General features: G+C 36.9%; 2 protein-coding genes across 16 annotated transcripts in view; one reads left to right on the plus strand and one right to left on the minus strand.

The window, feature by feature from the left end:
- The window catches only part of LOC129798801 (uncharacterized), a 29470-nt gene extending 24104 nt beyond the window's left edge, over positions 1 to 5366 (plus strand). The window contains exons 5-6 of the mRNA XM_055842153.1: positions 66 to 943; positions 4615 to 5366. Coding sequence (XP_055698128.1) covers positions 66 to 943; positions 4615 to 5259 — 1523 coding nt within the window. The 3' untranslated portion in view covers positions 5260 to 5366. The remainder of the gene's footprint in view (positions 1 to 65; positions 944 to 4614) is intronic.
- A 3514-nt stretch (positions 5367 to 8880) lies between these two features.
- Positions 8881 to 23137, minus strand: LOC129798815 (single-stranded DNA-binding protein 3). 15 transcript variants are annotated; one of them, XM_055842181.1, is made up of 8 exons: positions 22754 to 23137; positions 18203 to 18576; positions 18051 to 18137; positions 17663 to 17795; positions 17398 to 17427; positions 13478 to 13857; positions 13195 to 13395; positions 8881 to 9430 (listed from the first exon to the last, which is right to left on the minus strand). In XM_055842181.1, exons 2-8 carry the CDS (start codon positions 18518 to 18520, stop codon positions 9326 to 9328), a joined length of 1254 nt encoding a protein of 417 aa, XP_055698156.1. In that variant the 5' UTR covers positions 18521 to 18576; positions 22754 to 23137; the 3' UTR covers positions 8881 to 9325. The 15 variants fall into 15 exon arrangements, with proteins under 15 accessions (XP_055698156.1, XP_055698158.1, XP_055698154.1 ...); XM_055842183.1 differs by having other exon boundaries at positions 8881 to 9424; positions 18203 to 18553; positions 22754 to 23128; XM_055842179.1 differs by having other exon boundaries at positions 18203 to 18553; positions 22754 to 23128.
- Between the last annotated feature and the right edge of the window lie 1108 nt (positions 23138 to 24245).

The following is a 24245-nucleotide window of genomic DNA, read 5'->3' on the forward strand; positions in this document are numbered from 1 at the left end:
TACCATAAGCTTATCTGGGCTTATCACTGGTTTTTAAGAATATTCGCATGATTTTGGATTTACAGGAAGTCAGGAGGGGAATGTGGGAGGAAGTGTCGCTGAAGATGGCGTTAGTCGCAATGGACTGAGTCAGCGAAACTTTCAGACCAATCCCAAGCAGCCACCGCGTCAGGTGCTGCGTCGAAATTGCTGGAAGTCCAGCAAGATTACCACAGTAGATCTTCAGAGTGGTTGCTCCACCAGTGTCCCCACGGGGAGCAAGGCCATGGATATCGCTGCCAAGACGTATGAATTCTCCGAGGACAACGAAAAATGCGAAAAGATCAGTTTATTTCGCAAACGACGCCTAGCGGACAAGAAGTATGAGTTCTCTGAGGACAATTCCGAGAATATAATTCCTTTCAATCGACTGAGCGTGGGAAAGGTGAGGAAGTCATCACCAGTGAGCTGGGGAAGTAGTTCTTCCATTTTCAGTACTTCTCCGCCCAATTATGCCTATGAAGTGCCATCGCACTTACACAGAGCAAGTCCGAGTCAGGGATTTAGGTCTCCGTGTGGTTCCCCGGTGGGGAATCGATGCCTAAGATCACCTCCGGGATATCATACACCGCCCATGCGATCGTATTGCTTCAATCCGCGATCTCCGACATACGCTAAACCCTTTTCCATTCTCATGTCTCCGCGTCAGAGGAGATCTGGCTCCTCGGCTGGAGGAGGGATCTTCCTGTCGCCGAAGAGGGAGTGCACGACCCCTGAGGTCGGAGATAGACCGTTGTGCTCGAAGAAGTTCGAGAGGCGTTACGTTGAGGAAGATGATGCAGCTTCGGTGATTACGAGCGAGGAGGATGATTGCATCTCTCCAGGATACCATCTTTCATTGCCAATGGAAGTCCATGGATCTTGCTACTCGGACATGCAGATGATCTCCCAGACATCTTACAAGGTAAGTCAAATTTTTACTTTCACCATTTCAATTTTTTTGATTTTTTTATATCCAAAAAATTTTTATATTTCAAATTGTAAATGACGTATGACAAACTAATAAGCTCCGCCCATAAATCTTCCTATGCCACGCCTTCTTAGAAATTATAATAAAACAATAAAAAGTTATTTTGTAAATTATGTGTTTGGGAGACGAAATTTCCAAAATAAGAAGTTCGTTCGGAGATAAAGCTTCTGTAAACTATTTTTAATCAATAAAATTATAAGCCACTTCCCCTTGAAGATATGAAACGGTTTCATATCTTCAAGGGGGAGTGGCTTATTAGGTGAGATTCTTAACAATCTCACCTACTATAATCCTATTAAAATTTCATGTCCTCCGATTGGACTCAAACTTTGCCAAAATGTGTTTCGCCACTTCCTGATCACGAATAGCTATATGGGTGTAAGTAACTAAGAACTAAAAGTATATGAATGTTAATTTTTTGAATAAAAATATTTCCTTTAGCCACTGAAGAAGGTGCGTAGTGCACCGAACGTTCTGGGCAGCAAACGTCTAGATGAGCACTTTTAGATGGAAGTTCAAAAAGTCAACATAGGTGGCGCTGCGATAGCGTCAAAATTTTTTTTTGCATATTTCCGAATTTTGTTAAAAAAAATGTTTTTTCTTGTAAAATGAAAATCAATATAATTTCTATAGCTGTAAAAAAACATTCAAAGTTTGGAATCCAGTTATATAAAAAAAATCCCTCTACACTACTTGATGCTAAGATCACCCACATTGACAAATTCGAAGCACACACTCTTTGTCAAAAATCGTTTTTTTTTCTTTAAATATTTCTTAAGAATGTATTAATTCATCTGCAAAATGCATATGTAAAACCTGTAAAACTAATGTTTTACGCACTTTATTTCTAAAGCGTAATTTCTGTACCTGTAGAAAATTTTGATATTCATCAACTGAAAAGTAAACTTCTTTAGGGGAAAGTGGCCTGCCATTGAATGCGACAGCCTTTGAATATTTCAATTTTTCTCTTATTTTCCAACATTATTACATATTATCTGTAAAATAATTTGAGATGTTTTTCTTTAACATTTGACGTTGAAAAAATTGATAGAAGAAATGAATTGAAGTTATTGTATAAAAATGAAATGATGTTCAATTACGTTTTCTGTATATCATATTCTAAAAGAACAAGAAATGCTTAGATCGGTTTTTCGGAAAGCGCTTAAAAACACGCACAGGTCAATCATAAAACAGTTCAGATTGAGCTTGAAAATACGCACAGCTCAATCATAAAACGGTTAAGAATGTGCTTAAAAACACGCACAGCCTAAACATAAAACGCTTGAAATTACGCTTAAAAACACGTACAGCACATACGTTAAACGGTTCAGATTGTGCTTAAAAACACGCACAGCACACACGTAAAACGGTCCAGGTTAATAGCTTAAAATCATGCACAGCTCAATCATAAAACGGTAAATGCGCTTAAAATTACGCACAGCTCAATCATACAACGGTTAATGCACTTAAAATCACGCACAGCTAAATCATAAAACGATCAATACACTTAAAATCACGCTTGCGCTTTTTTAAGCGCAATTTTAACCGCTGTATCATTGAGCTCTGCGTGATTTTAAGCGCATTAACCGTTTAATAATGATTGAACTGTGCGTGATTTTTAGCGCATTAACAGTTTTATGATTGAGCTGTGCGTGATTTTAAGCGCAATCTCAATCGTTTTATGTTTAGGCAGTTCGTGTTTTTAAGCGCAATCTAAACCGTTTTGTGATTGGTCTGTGCGTGTTATTTTACACAAAACTAAGGTCGTTTATGCTATGGCACTTGGGATTTAATATACAATATTAATCTTTTTTTATGCTTAAGATGTGCGCGTTTTCTAAAATCGATCTGTGTTAAGGGTTCTGTGCCTAAAACTAAGCGGAAAAGTTTATATAATTAAACCTGTAAAGTTTCTAAAATTAAGTCTCAAGTTTCTAAGATCAATCCAGAAGGTTTCTTTATTTAATTCTGTAAAATTTTCATAAACAATCGTACAATTTCTAAAATCAATCCAAAATGTACTGGAACTCAGGCAGCACTTATATAGTTTTAAGTATTACTTTCTTAGGAAAAGATTTGGATAATAACAATGTCATAAAATGTAAAATATCATTTGTCACATTTTACAAAGAAAGTGAAAAATTAAAAGAGCACATTTTTAAATTTCAAATACTGAAATAAGATTGGTTGTTATTAAATGTTGTATTCAACTACTTCAAAATTCACAGACATTGTTTAATTTTTTTAAATCGTATTCAATCCGTCGACTGGTTTTATATTTGTCTATTATTGATTCAAAATAAGAACATACTAAATTTATTTTAAGTAAATTCAAAATCCTAATCTAGAAAGCAAGTTGTGAGATAAACGCATTTGAAGTTTTCTTGAAACTATTTTGCCATACTGCGAGTTCGGTTTATTACAGCTGTCATTTTGTATATTTTTCAAAAATATTGTTTTAAGTGCATTTTTAAAGGGTACTACTATTAAGAAACTCGAAAATTCTTTCTAAAAAATAAAATACGTGAAATGATTACTGGAGTCAGATCTTAATAAAAAGTAAATTTCCAATAGATAAAGGTTTTTATGTCAAAGTTCTACAAAACACTCTTATTTGGCTAAAAAAATAAATTAAATAGGGTAAATTAAGCTAATTCAAAACCTGCTCCAAATGGAAATTTTTCGCTACTCCAAATGGAAACGTCGTTGTTTTCACGATAAATACAGTACTAAATTATTATATTTATATATTTTTTCTATACCACAGTTTCATTATTTAGTTAATTTTTTCTCCAAATAAAGCAAAAATCCATTCATATTCACAAATTTTAATTTGTTAATTTCTCAGAAAAATTAAAAGTGTATCTTTTCACCATCGAATTTTTCATCGATCGACCATGTTTTCCAATGAAAAACACGAATAAGGTGACTGTTGTTTATTCGTTTTGTTTAACATTTATGTTATATTCCTGGATAATTTTAGTTTAATGAAGTGCTAATCTTTGTTGTTAACGGTACGTGAAGTTTTCAAATGAAATAATTACCAATTTCGTGAACAAAAAGGTTTTTTTTTCCTGAAGTGTCTGCAAATGCTTCAATAGGAAACCCCGGAAATATGATTCTTTTTGGAGAGATTTTCTTATTGTTTTAGATGGGCAAGGAGAAACGATCAGGAATAAGAACAAATCCTGCACTCAAGAGCAACTCAACAAGGTTTTGGAAGCCTTTCGTCGCGGTTTCACTTGCACTCTTTGTCTCCAAGTAGAAACTTTCCCTTGTCTCCATTTGGATTAATTTGTTTCTAATAGAAGCATTATACGCTCGCGTATTTTTCTTGTATTCAAGAAGTTTTCAAATTATATCTAAAGAATTTTCACTAAACTGTAACATTCTAGAAGAGTCAAGGAGCAAATTTTTGTAATTCTGTTTAGAATAAAATATGAACTTAATGTGTTGAATCTTTTGTCAAAGTTAAAGCGTCTGGAAATGGTTTTGAATTAGGACATTTACCTTATAAATTCTACAGAATGCGTGACAAGAAATTTTTAATGGGCGTGGCTTATTCGGAGAAAGGGGTTTCCAGATAATATTGTTTTTTTTTTCAGCGACTTCAATGTCCAGCCGTGGTGATAACGCAGAATTCCATCGATCTCGAAGCACTGACATTTCATGTGGCTAATCATTTGTGTCAGCGGCATGATAAGCAGTATGGAGTCTTCTATGATTGGGCGTGTGAAGTAGTGGCTCTCTGTCCTTTCAGTGGACGCCTCAGTTGCCTCCTGATGGTCCATTTTACGGCCATGGAGAAGAATCGCTCTCTAGGATCGTGCTTGACGTGCGCTGCAGCTGCAGACTGTGTCTACCATCGGCGTCAGTTTCATGCAAGTACGCTCTTCACCTGGGACACAGAATCCGGAGAGTGGAATGTAGAGGACTACGGGGAGCTGAAGGAGGTGGAGATGCCAACAGCTGGAGGTAAGAATTCGTCTCCACTCACTCGGACGGCTTTTAGTTTGGGGAAAGAATTGAGGAAGAAGCGCAGGAATGTGGAGATCAACAGTGAACATTTGCGAGTGTTGGATTCCTGCAATGAGAAATCCAAGGAGAGTCTGGAGGACATGAGAAATTGCATCGAATTCTACAGGACAAGTGCTTCGGCCAGGCGCATGAATCTCTTCAGTGGCTCTTCCAGCAGCGCTGATGAACTTACCGTGGACTCAGAGGATGACGACGTTGGGGTATTCTTTTAGCTGGACAGAAAGAGGTTGCAGGTACTTGACAATTTGAGATTTTGAGTGTGATTTTAATCCATTACTATTGTATATCTAGGAATTATAATTAATAAAAAAAACAATCAGGAAATAATTGTAACTTTTTATTCATTGTGATTCATGAATTTTTACAAAAAATCTTATTTAATTGGCCAAGTTGGGCCAAATAAATTTGTATTGCGATGTATCTTTCTGGTGTGAAGGATTTAGGGACAAACAAGGAATTATGTGATTGAGATACAAGGTAGGATTGTTCTTTGAATTATTTTTTCAGCAGCCTTCTTGCCAATTTATTTTTAGCTGAAAGAAGAAAAGGTACATTCCGTACATTCAGTCCCGGCCGTCCCGGCATTATGCACTTTAGGAGTATACACCTGACGGGATTATGCACATACAATTATGCAATTTTGCCTACCATTGGGAGTCAATTTGTGAAATCGTTCTTGAAATACGCCTGAATGTATACTATTTTGTGGCGCGAGGAATTTGAAAACAATGTGCTTATTTTTCAGAATAAAACTTTAATTTCTTTAATTAAAGTAAAATTTTTAAATATTCTAATAATGTATTGAAGAACACAGAAACTGTTGAATATTTTGTTTTGACTACACTCAGTCCCGGGATTATGCACATTTTCGGGACCGAAAAAAACGCGCGAAATGGCATTATACATCGAGAAAATTTGCCTACCCGCAGGGGTTTTCTTTTGAATAAACCGTAGAACGAATTTCGCGCGGAGTAAAAGTAGTTCAAACAAAAAGATTCAATTGCTTAATAGAAATGCATTAACAAACAGCACTTTTTGGCCACAGTTCTTCAATAAATGGTAAGAATATTTAAAAATTTTACCTTAATAAAATAAATTAAAGTTTTATTCTGAAGAAGCACAGTGTTTTCAAATTTCCCGCGTCGTAACATAGTATGCATTCAGGCGTATTTCAAAAATGACATCATAAATTGACTCCCAATGGTATGCAATCTTGCATAATTGTATGTGCATAATTCCGTCAGGTGCATAATCCCGAAGTGCATAATGCCGGGACTGAGTGTATACTTTTACTCTGCGCGAAATTCGTTCTACGGTATTCAAAAGAAATCTCCTGCGGGTATGCAAAATTTTTCGATGCATAATGCCATTTCACGCATTTTTTACGTCCCAAAAATGTGCATAATACCGGGACTGAGTGTAATGGGCAAAACAGTTGAAGCTTTCATCACGAATGAGACCTATACCTTGGCACCATTCTATATAAAACAACTATTATTCCTGTTTTAGAATACGGTTGCTTTGCTTTTCAAGGTGCAGCCAATACTCATCTTCTCAAACTCAGAAGAGTGAATAGTAAGATGGCTTTGTCTATGGAAAGGTTACGAAGCTATGGATTTTTCCCAAATTCTGATCCAGACATTATTGTCGGTAAGATCTCTGAACGTTCCTTGCAAGTTTGGCAGGATAGCTGGGATTCGGGTGAACTAGGTAGGTTCTGCCACTCTATCGTACTTTCCAGATTTGAAATTGTGATGGCTAGCAGAATAGCAAGCAACCATACCAAAGCAAATGCGCATTTAATATAGGATCAATATTGTTAGTTCTCAACTCTGTGACGTGTGCAATCAGTATATGGATGTAGACCATATTATTTTTAGCTGTCCCCAAGTATCTTCTAATAGGGAGCGTTTAAGGCTGGAGTGTGGTGGTCTCACAAATATTAGGGATCTTTTGGCAGTCGCCTTTGAGAATCGGAATAATGGTAAAATACTTAGAGCTCTAACAAACTTTATCAAAGTAAATAACATTGATCTGTGAGATGCGCCTCCGAGGTTCTGAACTGGTAGATTTCCGAGTGGCTTTATGCGGCGGGGCTTTCTTTGTTGTTCGCCGTTGGGTACCTTCAGTTACAACTAGGTCGTCTAGCTTGGAGGCTTGCGTTGGGATTGGGAGGGTTTCTCTCGGCTTAACCGAGTTCTGGGCGGGGTATCTAATGGCGCGAATGTTCCTGAAGCATGTGGCCCGGAGAGATCGGGCGGTGCAGGGCTTTGGAGAATAAGCTTTTTATTTTAGTATTTATTTATTTATTCTTGGTATGTTGTTCATATTAAATGCTGTGCACTAGTTGGCATTTTGCCTTTTGGCAGTGTCACGGCCCGAAATTAGCTCTTATAGCTGAGGACCTGTGTGTGGAGGAGGGGAAAAAAGAGACCTATACCATTGAGTAGGTATTGCCAAAGGTAACGACTTTTGTTCCGAGACCAGACCAGAATAGGTAAGATCTTTATACCAATTCGAAGCTGGAAACTCTTTCATAGCACAAGAGCAAAAATTTTGGAAATGGTTTATTGAGTTTTTGTTGCATTTTCAGTCAATCATGCAGCACCGATTTTCCTATATTTTGATTTTTCCTTTATGCATATAAAGGCTTGGAAATATGTACCTTACCGAGTTATGGAGTCATGCTTAATGCCCCGGAAAACCAATCTGATCATCTTCATTGAGTAATGCTTGCAGATCGGCTCTATCAATTGTTTTTGGTCCTTTAGCTCTCTTTTTCGAAATCTCTATTTCTGAAATATTTTAACCGATTTTCATAGGTGGTTTTCGATAATGCATGTTTTCTGCAGGTCTTAGCCAAATGACCTGCTTTACTTGATTTTTTCTCATGTTTAAGCCCTAAAGTAGCACTCTCTGCAAATGCTACTTTTTTGACACAAAACTTAATATCTTTATTCTTAGTAAAGCATTTTTTGAGTTACGATATCTGTCAGTATTGTGACTGAATATTGCTGACATATAACTATCCTCCAGAAAAAACACAATTGCACTCATGTATGTAGACTACATGTCGCTACTGCCATATGTATATTTGTAGAAATTTAAAGAAATCATGATAAATATTTCAAATTAGCGTTGAAAATAGCCCGAGAAATTGTAATCAAGAATATTTTGCATATATCACGGCGTTTTTCTAACCCATAAGAAAGAAATAAAAATCTCCTACGGGTATGCAAATTTACTGTATGAATTCACGCGGTTTTCTTTGGCCCTAAAAATATGCATAATTCAGGAATTAAATTAAATTGTGATTTTTCTTAACTAAAGGATATTGTTAATTTTCAAAGTTGACAGTTCTTTTTATTTTGAGTATCGATAATTTTTATATCATATACCTGTAGGATTGACCGTGGGTTGGAGCCACTGTTGAGAAAAAAGGTAGCTTCACCATCTTGAATTGTGATGTAATCAGTTCAGTTTAGTCTAATTCTGAGTTCCATTAAGCTCCCTTAATCATTTCTTGAAATAAATTTAGTTCATTAATTAAACTTCAAGGCTGCTTATTACACCTCAAACTTGGGCTTAGTGTCATCTCTGGCGAAGGGTTGGACCGACCAATGGATTTGAACTCAAAAGTAGCCGACATCTTACGAATATGATCCAACACAGCTCTCTTCCAGGCAAGTTGATATTTAATCGGTATGTAGCGGTGCGTGTCGTTAGTACGAAATACAGATGCAAAGCAAATACAGATAGCACAGTTGCTGTTGCTGATCCAACCGTTGATTTCGCAAATAATTAGAGATTTCAAAAACAAAAAGGCAATAGTATTTGTATATATGTATGTATTTAAAATTAACTTACACTTTTCCATTAATCTAATCGATATTCCTTTCATATAATTTAGATCCACTATTTCTATTTTTTTTTAATATTTTTTTTATCGCATTCACGCGACTCGTCACCAAAAAAAGACTATCTTTGCACTTAATTTTAGAGACAATTGGAATCCATTTGATCCTACAGAAATAGAGGATAAAAGAAGATATTTCCTGGAGAGGTGTTTCTTGTATAGGGAGGGGTTGATGGGGAGAAAGCTACATTGAGACTTTTATACTTATAGATTAAATATTTCCTTTTTTTTCTACAATTTTGCTCATCTCATTGGAATCGGTGCGAGATTCAGCCAATATCTCCCACAGTAAAAAAAAAACACCAAAAAATGTAACATTGAAAGTTTACACACAGCACAGTGCCCAAAAAAAATGAGACACTTTACTGCATAAAATAGTCCGGATGATCTGAATCCTTCTCGAACCTCTTCGCCTCCTCTTGCATACTTTCTTTAATCTTCAGAATAGCCGCTGATTCCGTCTGATCCTGAAAAACAGTCACATGATAGTTTCGGACCATACCAAGTTACCGCAAATCATTTGATTTTTTCGTTTGGTCATTGCACAAAATCATGCCAGATTTTCAGATGACATCCAAATCCATTCGAGTCTGACCTTTTTGCATTATTTCATAACAGGGAAAGGAAGGATCAGGTATTAAAAATATCAAAGAAGAGGTATTGCGTGAATAAATTCAGTTGTACTTAGACTGGCATAAGCGACGAGGATCTCAGTCGAGTTCGACTGACTTCTTATTACGTTCGAGTTCGACGAATGCATAAGACGTACCTAATAAAAATGCACCGCCTCTCTGCCTAAAAATTCTGGGAGTACGAAAGAAGCAGACACATTACGAGAGAATTCCTAATCGGTCTATAATGTACTTAGCTGTAACAAATAACCCGAATACTAATAACTGGCGTACCCGAGAAGTAATTCGCATAAGTTCTAGAAGTGAAAAACCCAATTGTTTTCTCGAAACTTCAGGAATCAGGAGTAAAGCCCTTGCAGAATTTAGAAGGTAGGGGAAGTGTGCCAAATTTCGGCCAGCTTCTAATTTCGGCCACTTTGAGTGTAATTTCGGCCATAGAAATAATTTATTTAAAAATTTGTATGTTACCTTCGAATAGTCAATGAATTCATTTTGCTTTTAAATATTTATTCATTTTATGATGTATTAGCACAAAGACCATTAAATTTTAGGTATAATTTGAATTTAAATTGCCTTGTAAAAACTCAGTGTGGAAAGAGTCTTACAATAAATGTGACAGATCGATTTTTCTGTTTTCTTTCGGTGTTCTTCATGAAAATGGATTAGTTTTCATTAAAAATTGTTTCTGTTTATGTTAATAGTGAATCAATCTTTAAATTTCGAGTAAAATTTCCCAGCTGGGTTCTGTATTTCGCGTAAAAAAGTTGATACTTGGTGATCGTCTCTCCGGTGAGGTAGTGTTGCCTATCCCGGCAAGATGCTTTCCTAAATTTCTTATTCATTTATTTTTTTTTCAATTCCTGAGTTCTACAATGCCCAGAGAAAAAAAAACCATCGCTTCCATGAAAAACATGATGTGGAAAAGGCCTTGGAAGAGTTCAGGAAGGGCAAATTGCTACGGGAATCTGCGCGTAAATTTGAGATGCTACTCTTCAGGTGTTTAGGACAAATTACACGGAAGATTTCAGGGCTTGTGGGTCATATAAACGTATTAAACTAAATATTAAACTCGTTCCGTTTGACGTTTTGAAATTTTCAATCCGTTGCTTCACAAAAGGTGATCACAAAGAAGATGGCCGGAATTTCACTCAAAGTGGCCGAAATACTACCCAAAGCAATGTCCATCTTATTATTAATTTTTCAATATTTTAGGAAGTGATTTAAAGAAAACAAAGATGATAAAATAGTTTTCAAGATTCCACACAACCTTCCCGAAAAGGAAGTAACAAAAAATATTAATATGAATTAAAAGTATTGCCTTTTCAGTTTCTCCCGGTGTTCGTCAGAGGATTGCCTTCTTCTCAAATCAAAGACTAAATTTTTCACCAAACCTTTCAACCCTCGGTATGGGTCTTCCTGAGTGGGTCAATTGAAAAGCAAGCAGCAAACAGAGAAGTTTCAAAGCTGTGTTTATTCCTATTCTCACCTATGGTCATGAGATTTGGATAATGACCGAAAGCATAAAATCGCAAGTACAAGCTGCCGGGATGAGGTACCTTCGAGCGGTTAAGGGAATTGCTCGTCGAGATCGAGTGAGGAATGTAGCCGTTCGTGAGGAACTAAGAGTCGAAGAGGTGCTTCTTTGTATTGAGAGATCATAACTTCGATAGTATGGACCGGTGGCAGCCAAAATTCCGAAAGCAATTATGGGAGTAGCTATGATACGTTTAAGAATTCGGGATTTTGGCTTTCGGGATTTTGGCGTTCAGGATTTTGGCTTTCGGGATTTTGACCGGGACCCATATGGACATGTTCAGCGCATGGACAGAAAAAATTCCCCAGAAAAGCTATGCAAGCCATTGTGAGGAGGCGTCGACCTCGAGGCAGACCTAGAACAAGGTAGCTGAATCAAATTCAGAATCTTGCTTTGGAACGGCTTGAGATCGAACCCGAACATGTTCCTGATGTGGCGGAGGATCGACAGGCGTGGGCTACTAAGCTGGATGTCATGAGCCCGCGACCCCAATAGAGATAAGCAGTTGAAAATGATGATGATCTAGCACTTAAGGTTGATCTTCACCGATCGAACATAGTAGATAGGATCGGTGAAGGGCATCCTTACGCTCTAGAAAGAAAATCTTTTATAAAGTAGATGGGCAATCCCTAGCATCTACAGTAGAGATCTTTGAAATGCGAATACTCCAACGGATATTTGGAACTATCCGAGATGTTTCAAAGGTAGAAATTTTGTAATAATATGAACCACGGATTGAATGACCTCTCTGCACAGCCCAACATATCTACCTCTATCCTCTATACTGAACCTGCTCGGGCATTTGTACCAAATATCAGACAACAGAATGATGAAAAACTCACTGAATGCGAAACCAGAAGGAGTGCGTTCGAGAGAACGTCCTCGAAGAAGATGGCAAGAGAACGTAGTCTTTAAACGTTTAAACAATTAAGGCGTGTGCATGAAGAGATTTTGCTATCCGTTGACATGAAGTTAGTCGAAGCAGGCTTTGCATTTTGTTTCTTTTTTTTTCGTTGTCGTTTCATGAGAATGTAAGAAGCTCTCTTTTGGTAAAATTATTATTAATGAGATATTGATTTTTGAATGAGTAATTTGACTGAGACTTTTGACTCAGCCCAAGAATCCAAATGCGAGTCATGCTGAACTCACGAATTTGACCGGGAACGTCCGCTCCAGCTTCCGGAAGATTATAATTCGGTTATTAATATTCGTATCGGAATACTTTTGTTACAATGTAATCATGTTATATTGCTGTTGAATTCCGTGGTGGAAGAATCTGCTGAGTCCATGTGTAGAGTGTAGACCGCCCATGAGCACCTTCCAGCAATGTGGATGCTTCTTCCGTGCTCCTCTAGAATTTTTGTTGACAGAGGCAGTGCATTTATATTACATTTTATCGCTGTGAAAATATCTTTTTCTGATATTCAATTGTTTGCACCAAGCGGGACTCGAACGCGGTTCAAGTAATGCAAGTCTGTTAATCAGGAGACAGGAAATGGCCGAAAGCCTAAGATTGAGGACAAGAGGATGGAAAAGAAAGTGTTAGAGCTTTTCGAGAAGCAACTTAGTCTTTCCGTGCGAGATGTTGGCAAAAAGATTGGAGTACCTTAGAGCATGGTCCATAAAATCAAGAAGAGGAATGGTTTGATGACCTACAAAACTCGGATTGTTCGCCATCGAACCGATAACAGCCTCAAAGTGCTAAAGAAAGGTCAATGAAACTCAACGATCACCTTCTGAAAGGGTTCCAAAGCTGCGTCTCAAAGGACGACGAAACCGTCGCGCCGTTTACAATGAATGCAAAGTCAAGCGGTAGCTAGATTGCTAACAACCAGTAACAACAGAGTAGAGTCTGCATTGTAGCTAGTCCAGCGAAAATAATGAATAATCAGATAAAATTTGGAACATTCAACTCCAAGGATCCATTCATACCTACATAGGTCTACACACTGGCATGGTTATTAATAAGTGCTAATGACCTGGGACTTGTTGAGATCTTTTTAGGATTTCAGGCTGAAAAAAAAACTCATTGCTATAATAAGGAAATTGAAATCAGGATACTCACATTCTCGCCTGGTCCTGCGAAGGCGCCCAAATTGTAGTCACCCATACCACTGCCAGAGTCCTCTCTCGGTGTTCCGGGGCCCCCGTTGGCCGGGGAGTTTTTCATGCCGTCGAGGCCGTCACCATTGAGCACTGGACCCATCGATGATGGACCCATTGGCCCCATCTGACCGCCATCAGGTCCGCCGCCCATCGGGAATTCCTAAGTTTAAACAAACTTTCGCATTATTTCCCGGCATGATCATTTACCCGGCTGCCTCGCAACTGGCCACACGGACACTCACCCCACCCATATTTCCACTGGGCACCGGCTTCATCAACGTGTACATATTCTCGCCACCGGAATTACTGGAATCCTGAGGCGAGGGCATGATGGGAGTACCAGGACCTGGAGGACCAGAACCAGGTGGACCTCCGTACGTTCCTGGTGATGAGGAGGAATAGCTCATGGTAGTGGACGTATTGGGTTGCCACTGAGGACGTCCACCTGCAATTCCCATGCCAGGCGGCAATCCGGGGCCTCCAGGGCCTCCAAGAGTGCTGTTGGGCGGCGGTGGACCGCGAATTCCAGTGGGACCATAACTACCTGGGCCCATGGGACCCATTCCGGGACCACGCGGTGGATTCATACGTGGATTCATGGGACCAATGCCTGGTGGGCCGCCTTCGAAACAGAGAAGCAACAGTTAGTCTTCAATAGACTGATTGGCTGAAAATGGCGTTAACCGCCTAATGGTGATCCCAACAACAAATGATGCAACAAATGAACACATTTCTTTTGGGTTGTTTGGTTGTGGAGTGAATGTAAAATCTCCTTTACAAACATTGCAGAGCCATTTGAGCTATTGTAGCCATTTGTACAGGATTGTGCAAGAGTTTAATTACTTAATGAAATTTACTAAAATCGATTTCGAAACACGACACTGTTACTTTTCTGAAACTTGCTAACTAAGATTCTTTACAAATTAAGCTTCTGTTGACAGTGATGACATCCTGGGGTAGAATTATAACTTTCTGATACTATCGAATCGATAGTATGGATAAATCTATATATCTGTTAGATTAAGTAAATGTCGACTTTTTACGGAATGTTGGGCCATTCATTGGGACATTCTTAAAAGAATGAGACTGTTGATAAACATCTATATTAGTTACAGGAAGTGTAGCTATCGTTCAAATTTTTCAGAATCGACGTTTATGTATTTACAGTTTAAAAACTTTTAAAAATTTATTTTTAGGATGTTTATGCTAATGTTTCTACGTTCTAACGCAGTAATTTCTGCCGTTTTTTCTTCTGCTTCCGAATTCTTATGGGTTGAGCTTCTCGTTTTACTTTGGTGTTACTACAATGCACTCAACGAACCCCACTGTTCCTAAATTCTTATCAGTCGAACCCCTATTAACTTTGTTTTCCATATAGTCTTCGGACTCTTCCAGTTCTCTGGTAGACCGAATTGATTATCTATCGACTGTCTCTAGTGAGACTTTGAATACTTCTCTCTTCATCACTTCATTTTGAGCTCAATTTACAAGCATAATGAACGTAGATAAGAAAGCAACAATGGAGGAAATCCGGAAGTCATCAGGAAGAGACAATCACTAAGGGAAACACATCAACTATCTCAAGAGCTTTCGGCTCGGTCTCCAAGCCTTCATCAGTGGCTGGAGTAAAATGAAACACTGGACACAAATTCCGCTTCAACGACACCAAAATCATAGATAAGTATAAACACTACACAAAGATTATTTTTGGAGATGCTGCACATAAACAAAAACATTGGGAGAATAGTTAACAAAAGACAAGATATTGAAAAGCTCCCCACAATATACGCAACCTTAATTGGAGCAAATGAAACGGAACTGTAGAGAAAACCAGAAAAGAATTAACATCGACAACGATCAAAAAGTCTCGTACAGAAAAACCGTTTCTTCACCTCTGGACTGCCCAGTGCTAACAAAGAAAAATCCCCGCAAAACCCAAGACGAAGAACAAGATCTTAAATTGTGCCAAGTAATACAAAAATTGTAAAAGACAGTGTAAGAATAGTGCCCCCGTTCGCTCTTATGTCCTGTTACAATCCTGACCAAAACCCCGAACAAGTCTCAGAGAAAGTTTGCAAGACTTGAGTGAAATGTTATAAAATTGCAGTTTACTTAAAGATCGAAATAAAAACGGCTCCTTCTTTTTGCTCCAGCCACTGATAAAGGCTTGGAGATCGAGCCGAAAGTTCTAGAGATAGTTGATGTGTTTCCCTGAGTGATTGTCTCTTTTCGACGACTTCCGGATTTCCCCCATTGTTGATTGCAATTAATGTCGGCTTATTCCCACAATAGATAAGAATAAGAAAGATTGTCCAAAAGAAGGTATGCAAGCGTTATGGAGAGCAGTGGACTTTGGGTGAGACGAAAGGAAAAGACGGCTCAACTAAGTCTAGGATCTTGCCTTGAAAGTCTGGAAATCGAATCCGAATATTACCTTAGTAATGAATAAGAAGACGTGAAAGTCTAAGTCTAAGTGGTTGTAAATAAATGAATGAACTACATTTTCGAATATTGTATCTGACATAGTTGTGTATTGTCTTCAGTTCTTCCGGTGTTCGTCAGGGTTTGCGGAAACTTCGTATTTTACATTTCGTATTTATTTATTTATTTATTTTATTTAGGGCGCTATACGCCTCGGGTCTGAGTAAGTCGAACTTCAAGTTCTAATTATAAGTAGCGCCTGTTCAGGCTAAGGGAAATTTTCTGCGCTTCGTTAAGTTATTTGTATCGCCTGTTGAGGCAAAGGGAAATTTTCTGTGCTTTAGGAAGATATCAGTATCTCCTGTTAGGACAAATGGAAATTTTCTGAATTTTCCCAGCAACGATAGAGTTCCCTGTTCAAGATGCCGCGACTGTGGCGGCCTCCCATATGTTCAGAAAGTGGTGGCCACCACGGAGAACTATTATTTGAACCGCCTTCGTTTTTTTTTCCAGCCCGTAAGGATTTACATTGGACCGAACCCTGTTCCGAACGCGTTTGCTGAATGGTCTTCAAACAGGGAACTTTCGTTGCTGGGTTTTGAAGTTATCAGTAGCGCCTGTTTTGAGGCAAAGGGAAATTTTTTGTGTTTTTAGAAGATATCAGTATCTCCTGTTGAGGCTAAGGGAAATTTTCTGTGCTTTGGGAAATTATTTGTATCGCCTGTTGCGGTAAAAGGAAATTTTCTGTGCTTTGGAAAGTTATTAGTAAGCGCCTGTTCAATTTTTGTACAAAATTTATGAAAGACGAAATGTGCAATACGAACATGTAAAATAAAATACGAAGTTTCCATATCCCGTTCGTCAGAGGATTGTTTCCTTACCAAAACCACAAAGATTTGATTTTCTCCAAAGTTTTGAGAAGAAAACAATAATTTGACGAACACTGGAAGAACTGAAGACAAGGATGAACTAGATTTCAAGTTTTACACTTAAGCCTATACTTCGGGAGGACAACACATATATTTTTACATATAGCACCCCAAAGTGTGTTACAGTGTTGAGATAGCGAGAGAATCAATCAAAGTATGGAGCGTTCAAAATGAATCTTAAAATGGCCATTACATCTTTTATAATTGCCAGAAATTGATCATCATCAATGGCGCAAAAAAAAGATAACGTGAAATTTTACAACTCGTCAGAACATTACAACTTTGTATAACCAGCGCTAGCAGAGCTCAAACCGAAAAATGGTCTATGAGTTTTCGATGTTGAGCATCTTGAAATTCCCATTTTCGATTTCGATTCAACGCAAACCAAACTTTTACACAATCCTGCAATTATTTAGGCTCTGCAGTAGACTTCATATAAAGGGGACTATTTAATTTAGCCAATCTTCTTCGTAGCAGAAACATCTAAAGCGTTTTTTTTTTCTTCTTCAAATCTATATTTTTCACATCAAAGAAGATCAACGATTTGCTACGAATAAAAATGGCTCAGTTGAACAACCCCCAAAAAGTCGAATTTAAAACAAAAATAACAAAGAGAGAAAACAGATGAGACTTATGTGTGACAATCACAGCACAGCGAAACATTAACATAAGAAACAAAGCCATGTGATGGGGAAGCTGAGTAAGATCTCAGAGGCGTGTATGTGAGAGTAAAATAAATAAACAAAAAAAATAAATAAAAGGAAAAATGGAAAGAGGAGTTTTGGGAGTGGGCAAGCGACACAAATGCCTACCTTGCCACGCCACAAATTCGCCAGCTTCACCTACAAAGAATACAAAAACAGGAGATACACCACACTATTATTCTGGCATATTCTTTTTTTGTTTTGGAAATTTAAGGATATTTCTTTTTTTTTTAATCTTTTTTAGGGCAACTTTTTTTGGCCACTTTTTTCTCTCTCTCTCTATCTCAATCAAATTTTCTCTCAGTGGGAACCTAGTAGAGGATTTCTTTAAAAAACTTTTAAATAGAAAATGTAGTAAACTTTAGAGACTCACCTTGTCGTGACGGATCCATATTGTTTGGCATCATTGGTTGACCTGGTGGTCCATTGAAATCATTCCCAATGCCTTGTGGCATCCGGACGCCGGGTCTGGGGCCAGACGGGTATCTGGGAGCGCCCATGAATGGCTGCAAGTAAAGAATTTTGTCCGTGTTCACCTTTTGAAAAACAAAATCAAAACATTGAATAGGTTCTGAGATGCACGTAGAGAGGTTTGATATCAGAATTGAACCCAGGACCTTGGAGTCATAGAGCGAGATCTTTTCTTCCTTGGCTACTAAGGTCCTGGAAGAACAATTCTCTTTCTTAATCTGAGATTTAAAAACATCCCAGTTAAAGAAAAGAACTTGGTAGCAACTCCTTTAAAACTTCTGAGTACTTACAGGGAAGAAATTGGGCGCCATTGGTCCGCCGGGCATCCCATCGTTAGGCGGCAGCTGTCCTAGAGGACTGGGAGCCGGTCCCGTGTTCTGAAAGCGAATTACCCAACGTTACAAAGACTGAGAAACAAGAGATTGAAGGCAGCAGAACTCACATGTGCAATTCCATTAACTCCGTAGCCAGAACTGACGAAGCCATAATCGTGGAAGGCCTTGGCTTCGGACGAATGATCGCACTGATCACGTCTTTCGGGTGCTGCGCAGTAGAGGTCCCAGAAGACGCACCACCACGAATGCAGGAAGCCTGGTGGTTCGCCCAACGTGATATTTTTCTCCCATCGGATTTCCGACAGGAAAGTCTGTGCCGCCTTCTGAGCACCAACATGCAGAAGGTACTCGTAGACGTAGAGAGCGAGCTTCTCACGCGCCTGTGCGTCTGACGGCACTGTTGAATTCTTTGATTTCCCATACATTTTTCCAGCCACTATTTTGCCGATTAATCACAACTGATCCACAAGAAAAAAGTACCCTGCCATAAGGGATTTTTGGGAATATTAGAAAGAGGCTTTGTAACCAGGCTTTAGGTTACGTTTCCTTCATAGAAAACTCATCAAATAAGGATAACTTTAACTCTCGAACAAGCTTATTTACGTCTCATTAATTCGAACAGAAACGTTTTCTACTGAACAGGTATTCGCGAAGTTAGACAGAGAACCAACATATAACGTGTTTTATTTAAAAAAAAAAGGGTGGCAAAGCGTCCCAGGCTTTGCGAAGTGATCGAACTCGAGATTTAGATGCTATGCCTTACCCCTTAAAGGACGATTGGGTCAACCGTGACCCATAGAGAAAATAATTTTTCCTGACTACCTGAAGTTATTTCTTTCTAATGTTTTTACCTAATCACAATGTAAAAAGATGTAGGAATCTAGGATACTTTTTGCAAATCTCCAAATATTTGCTATTTTTGAGCTCAAAAATAACGAATTTTCACATTGGTGCTTGAATTTTAATATTTCTAATTTTTTTAAGCAAAAACCTCTTGAGACTAGAAACTATAATAACTATACATAATATTTCTCAACTAAGTAAAAATTATAGTTTATTGGTATTTTCAGGAAAGCTTCAGAATTTTCATGGGTCATATATGACCCAATCGTCCCTAAAGGTAAAACACACCGAATTTGTCTCTAGTGGATTTTCGAAGATTTGAGGTTAGACTGTTTCATATTTTTGTTTATGTGTGCGCAAAATAGTTAGTTATTCGTGTAATATTGTGTGATTTATCATTTAGCTGAGATTTCCCAGTGCAATACTGACCGAAGAAGGTAATATTTTGATAATTTATAAGATACTTCTGCGTATATGTTGTAAATTCATATCTTTTTACTTTTGTAGATGACTTCAAAAATGAAAAAAAAAAATTCATGATCAATGAACCCGAAATCATCCACATATTATGCCCGGAAGATAGCGATGATGCCGACAATCTTGTCCTGAACGAAAGTGATATAATATATTTGGAACAAGACGTGGATGAAGTGGACTCTGAAGTATTCATCGAAAACGCATCAACTCCGGAAGAACTCTCAGATCCACAGCAATGTGCAACTGTACGTCTTAAATTCCCAGAGACAAACAACATTGCACATGGTGATATCAGAAAAAAAGGATTATAAAACCAATTGTATTTATGAGGCATGTGACATTTATCTCTGTGTTACCTTACCAGTATGCGAAACTTGTTTTGATGAATATCATAAAAATTAAAAATGAAGTAAACAATAATACATTTTTTCATAAAAATTATTGTTTTTGTGTACAAGTCTTCAAGATTCTTTGAGACCAAAAATTTAATGAGATTTTTTAAAATTAATTTTTGATCGTTTTAATTTTTACTCGTATTCAAATTTTTTTTTATTATTGCAAATATATTCAAGTTATTTATCCTTCAAAAATAACAGAGCACACGATTTAAGGACGATTGGGTCATATATGACCCATAGTTTTACAGGACATCTAGAGATAGGAAATTTTTTTTCTAACCATAAATCGGTTATTTAGGCTAAAATATCGAGGGATAATTGATTTCGTTGAATTTCGCTCAGAGGAAAGCTTCTCGTCCTTAAAGGATTTAAAGTATTTTCTCATCATTTACCGATTTTCAAACGATTTGAACCGATTTATCACTCGAAAGATCCCAGAATAGTTTTAAAATAGAATTGATTTTCAGATAAAAATTAGTTATCAGCTATAAAGCAGTTCATTACCGGTTCCGAACCGATTAGAACCGGTTCAATTTTTTAGAAAATTTCAAGACCTTTCCATCGAGCGCAAATACGATATAGTAAGGTGGGGTAACTGGATCGTTTTCCGAAGAGTGCTACTTAAACGCTTGTTTTTTGGACTGATGAAATTCTTTTTTATTTCTTCTAAATCCATAGAATTATTCACTGTTTCATTCAGAAACATAATAAAAAAAATGATCAAAAATATTAAAGAAAATTTATAAAATAATGATAATACTGAAATAAGTCAGCATGCATTAACTGGGTCGCCTTTTCACTGATTCACTTTTAATTAAACCTTTGGATTTAAAATACTTTTTTATTCACAAGTAAAAAACAATAAATGTTTTCAATCAACCAGCTGTCATTGGCGAAAATATCACTGCTAGAAAATTTTTAGTGAAGAACCTAGTTGGCACAAGAATGAAATGAGTCGATTACACTCACTTATTTAATGGATAAAAATATTATTTTTGCTATTTCGCAAACTTGAATAGTTATATTTTGTTACTGTTAGTGACTATATAACGGAAATAAAAATAAAAATATTATTTTAAGTGGATTAGTCATAAACGATCCAGATAGCGAAGCGCCCGGATTAACACACTTGACTATATGTCTTCATTGGTTCTTTTAATCCATAAATTTTATTTATTTATTTATTTTTTTTTAATAATTTGCAAAAGCAAATAAAAAATGAAAGCAAAATTTACAAAATTTGCATAGTCTTTATCCCCGCTTTTCTTATTCTTTTGAACATCAAAAGAAATTTAGGGGAAGTGCTTATAATTTTGGACAGTCTGCATATAAGCATCGATATCCTAAGTTTGAAGTGCCATATTTTCTATACTAATTGACTTTTCTTGTTACTCTCTTTTCAGAAGGATTGTTTAGAAACTTGGCAAGCTATTTATCATCTCATTTTTACTAAAATTAGTTTTAATACGTTTAAAAATGAATTGATATGTAGAGGTGAATTTGACTCTTATTTTGGACAACTTGATTATTAATTTTTACAAGTTGTCTGTAAATTTGGACAGATAATCCGCCTCAACAGGATGCCCATTGTTCTTCATTTTATGAACCAATCTTACCAAGTCCTCTTCCTGGTCATGTAAGGGAAACGTGGAATGTCACAAGACGCCCAGAAACTTTCCATATCATTCATTAAAGTGAGTTGACTTCGGTACTCCAAGTACGTGCGGATTCGCTCATTCCCTGCCCTTTCCGGGAGCCTTTCAAGGCATTTCTCACTGCATATCTTTCGTAGAGATGATGCTCCTTCATTTCTCCAGGCATTTGTCCAACCTAGTCATCACAAAAGTTAAAACTTCACGAAATTTCGTGAGAAAAACACCTGTCCAAAATAAGAATCATCACCTCACTGGTGAATGTCTTAAAAAATTTCCCATTTTTCACACGAAAAATATAATTCACAAGGCAAATCCACTTCAGGTCAAATGTACAAATCATCAGTAACGTGAATCAACACAATATTCAATGAATATTCAATAATATCACTCAAAAACAGCGAACAAACTTTGTTAGTACTTCACCAAAACTAAATAAGACTGAAGTAAGCCACGAAGTTCTGTCATATTTCTCGTAAGCAATTGCTCACACTGAATTTTCAACAAAGCAATTTCAACTCAAATCATATTCAAATTTTAACGTATTTAGTGTTAAAATATTCCAAAAAAAACAAATATTTAAATAGAATTCATTATTCATCAAATATTGGAATAAAAATCCATCATTTTAATCAATTTATTTTTAGTGTCCAATGTTATCCTCAAAGTGTCCAAAATAAGAAACTGGACAAAATTAGAAGCATTTCCCCTAATTTACGTTTATTCAATTTGAGTGCCAGAGTAAGATACCTAAAGGTGTCTACACATTGGGAGCAATTTTTGTCAAAATTTGCGTTTTTGACAGAAATTTGACGTTTCCCCCTACAACGCTGCAGGGAATTTCCTTCAAAAAGCAATTTTTGACAAAAATTGCTCCCAATGTGTAGAGGCCATAATGCAAAACGTTTAAGAACAAAAGTAATGATTTTTTTTTAAATAATTTCTTTTCTGTTCATCATACAAGTTTTTGGAAGCATTTCTAGGCAAGAATAATCAATTTTGCTGAATTTTCAATATTTCCCCTAAAAATAATAACGTTAAGCTTATAATTCACATTATTGTTTTTTACAGTGTATTTGAAAGTTTGTTCTCAGTAAAAATTTGTATTTTATTCAGGGTGGTATTTCCAAAGCCATCCGCCATTATAACTTTTTTCTTATGTTGGTTCCTCTGCTTGAGAGAAAGTTCACCAAATCGCAGATTGCAATAGCTGTGATTCCTTCACAAGCACCCATACAACTACGCAAATGCATTTGCTGACACAATTTTATGCATCTGGAATTCCTACCTGAATCTCAGGGGGGCTCCGGGAGCTTTCTATGAGAATCTCTGCGCGGGGAGAAGCGTTTGTGGGGCCTCTCTGTGCTATCTGCCTGCAGTCCGGGGCTTCAGGTGTAGCCCGGTGAGAGGGCGCCAGGTGCCGAATCAGACAACGCCAAATAAACACTCTTTCACCCTCTTGGTTGGCTGCTTCGTATTAAGCCCCAAAATCACATTACACGTTCCCCACTTGACTATTCACTTCTGTGTAGCTTAACACATCACAATATTTGTAAATAGAACACCTAAAATAGGTGAATACGCAGCAAAAACAGCAGATTTCCAAGAGGAGGAAACTTTTCACTTCTTCTGCTTCTTCTTTCTCTCTTTTTCAGCGATGCTAACAAAATCTGACAGAGGGCGCTTTCGACGTAATTCATCGAAATCGATTACTCTGATTCAAATTCAAAATCTGTTTCAATGAAAAAAATATTTCACGTTAAAAATTTTATTTAATATGAAAAAAGTATAATTTATAAATGATTAGCATCTCAGACAATTGCAGAGAAAATGCAAAACACTTTATTTCGTTTTTGATAACAATTAAACACAATGCTGATTTTTCTGCATTTAAATTTCTCATGTTTTGTCATGATGAGCTTTTTTAGAACAAATTCCGCATTGGAAAAAAAATAATTTTAGTAACTTTTCTCGAGAAAAGTCCTTCTCATGCTCCACTTTATTAAATTTTTACTTGCAATATTGTTGTTATTTAAATTTATTTAAGAAAACGAAATGAATCATGCCTTGAGTAGCAGATCAGTTCGCTCATCCTTGGAAATTACAAGGCGCCAACTCACTTTTTTGCGATTTTGAGATTAATGCAATTAGAAGGACAATTTAATAAATTTTCAGATGATATAGTGTAAGTGTGCCAAATTTCGGCATAGTTGCACGCAAGCGCCAAATAAGCCTCAAGTTTGAAATGTAATATTATTAATACAAATTGATTTTTTATTACTTCTTTTTAAGAAGTATTACTGGCAATTACTGGGAACCTTATAAATAGTTTATCGTCTTTATTTTCTCTAAAATTATTCTTAATACATTTTAAAATGAATAAAAATGTAGATATAGCATTGGTTGTCTATTCCGGCCACCTTCATTCTCATAGTTCCTTTCCTTGCCCTTCTGGAAATCTTCCAATGCCTTTTTCAGATCATCTTGCTTGTCGAAGCGATATTTTTTGTTATTTTTTGCATTGTATAATCTCTAGAAGAGCCTAAAAAACCTTAAAATTCATGGAAATTTGAGGAACAAACAATGTGGCCGGATTTGCAAGCTGGCCGGAATTTGGTACACTTACCCTAAGTCATTAAATTTCGTTATTAGCAAAGTTTTTCAAAGTTTTAATATTTTTGATAACTTGCATAATTTTGTTTGAAGTAAAGGGCACAAAATATTATATATTTATCATTCAAATTTTTGTGAAACAGGGAACTAACTCAAGCAAGTTGATC

This window comes from Phlebotomus papatasi, chromosome 1 (genome assembly GCF_024763615.1).
Source record: "Phlebotomus papatasi isolate M1 chromosome 1, Ppap_2.1, whole genome shotgun sequence".
Lineage (NCBI taxonomy): Eukaryota > Metazoa > Arthropoda > Insecta > Diptera > Psychodidae > Phlebotomus > Phlebotomus papatasi.

Excerpts from the sequence above, each read along its gene's own strand:
- LOC129798815 (XM_055842177.1), bottom strand. The coding sequence starts at position 18,520 with ATGTATGGGAAATCAAAGAATTCAACAGTGCCGTCAGACGCACAGGCG. Across the intron at positions 13,396-13,477 it reads CCAGTGGAAATATGGGTGGG|GAATTCCCGATGGGCGGCGG; the intron begins GTGAGTGTCCGT and ends GTTTAAACTTAG. Across the intron at positions 9,431-13,194 it reads TCGCAGGACCAGGCGAGAAT|GATCAGACGGAATCAGCGGC; the intron begins GTGAGTATCCTG and ends ACTGTTTTTCAG.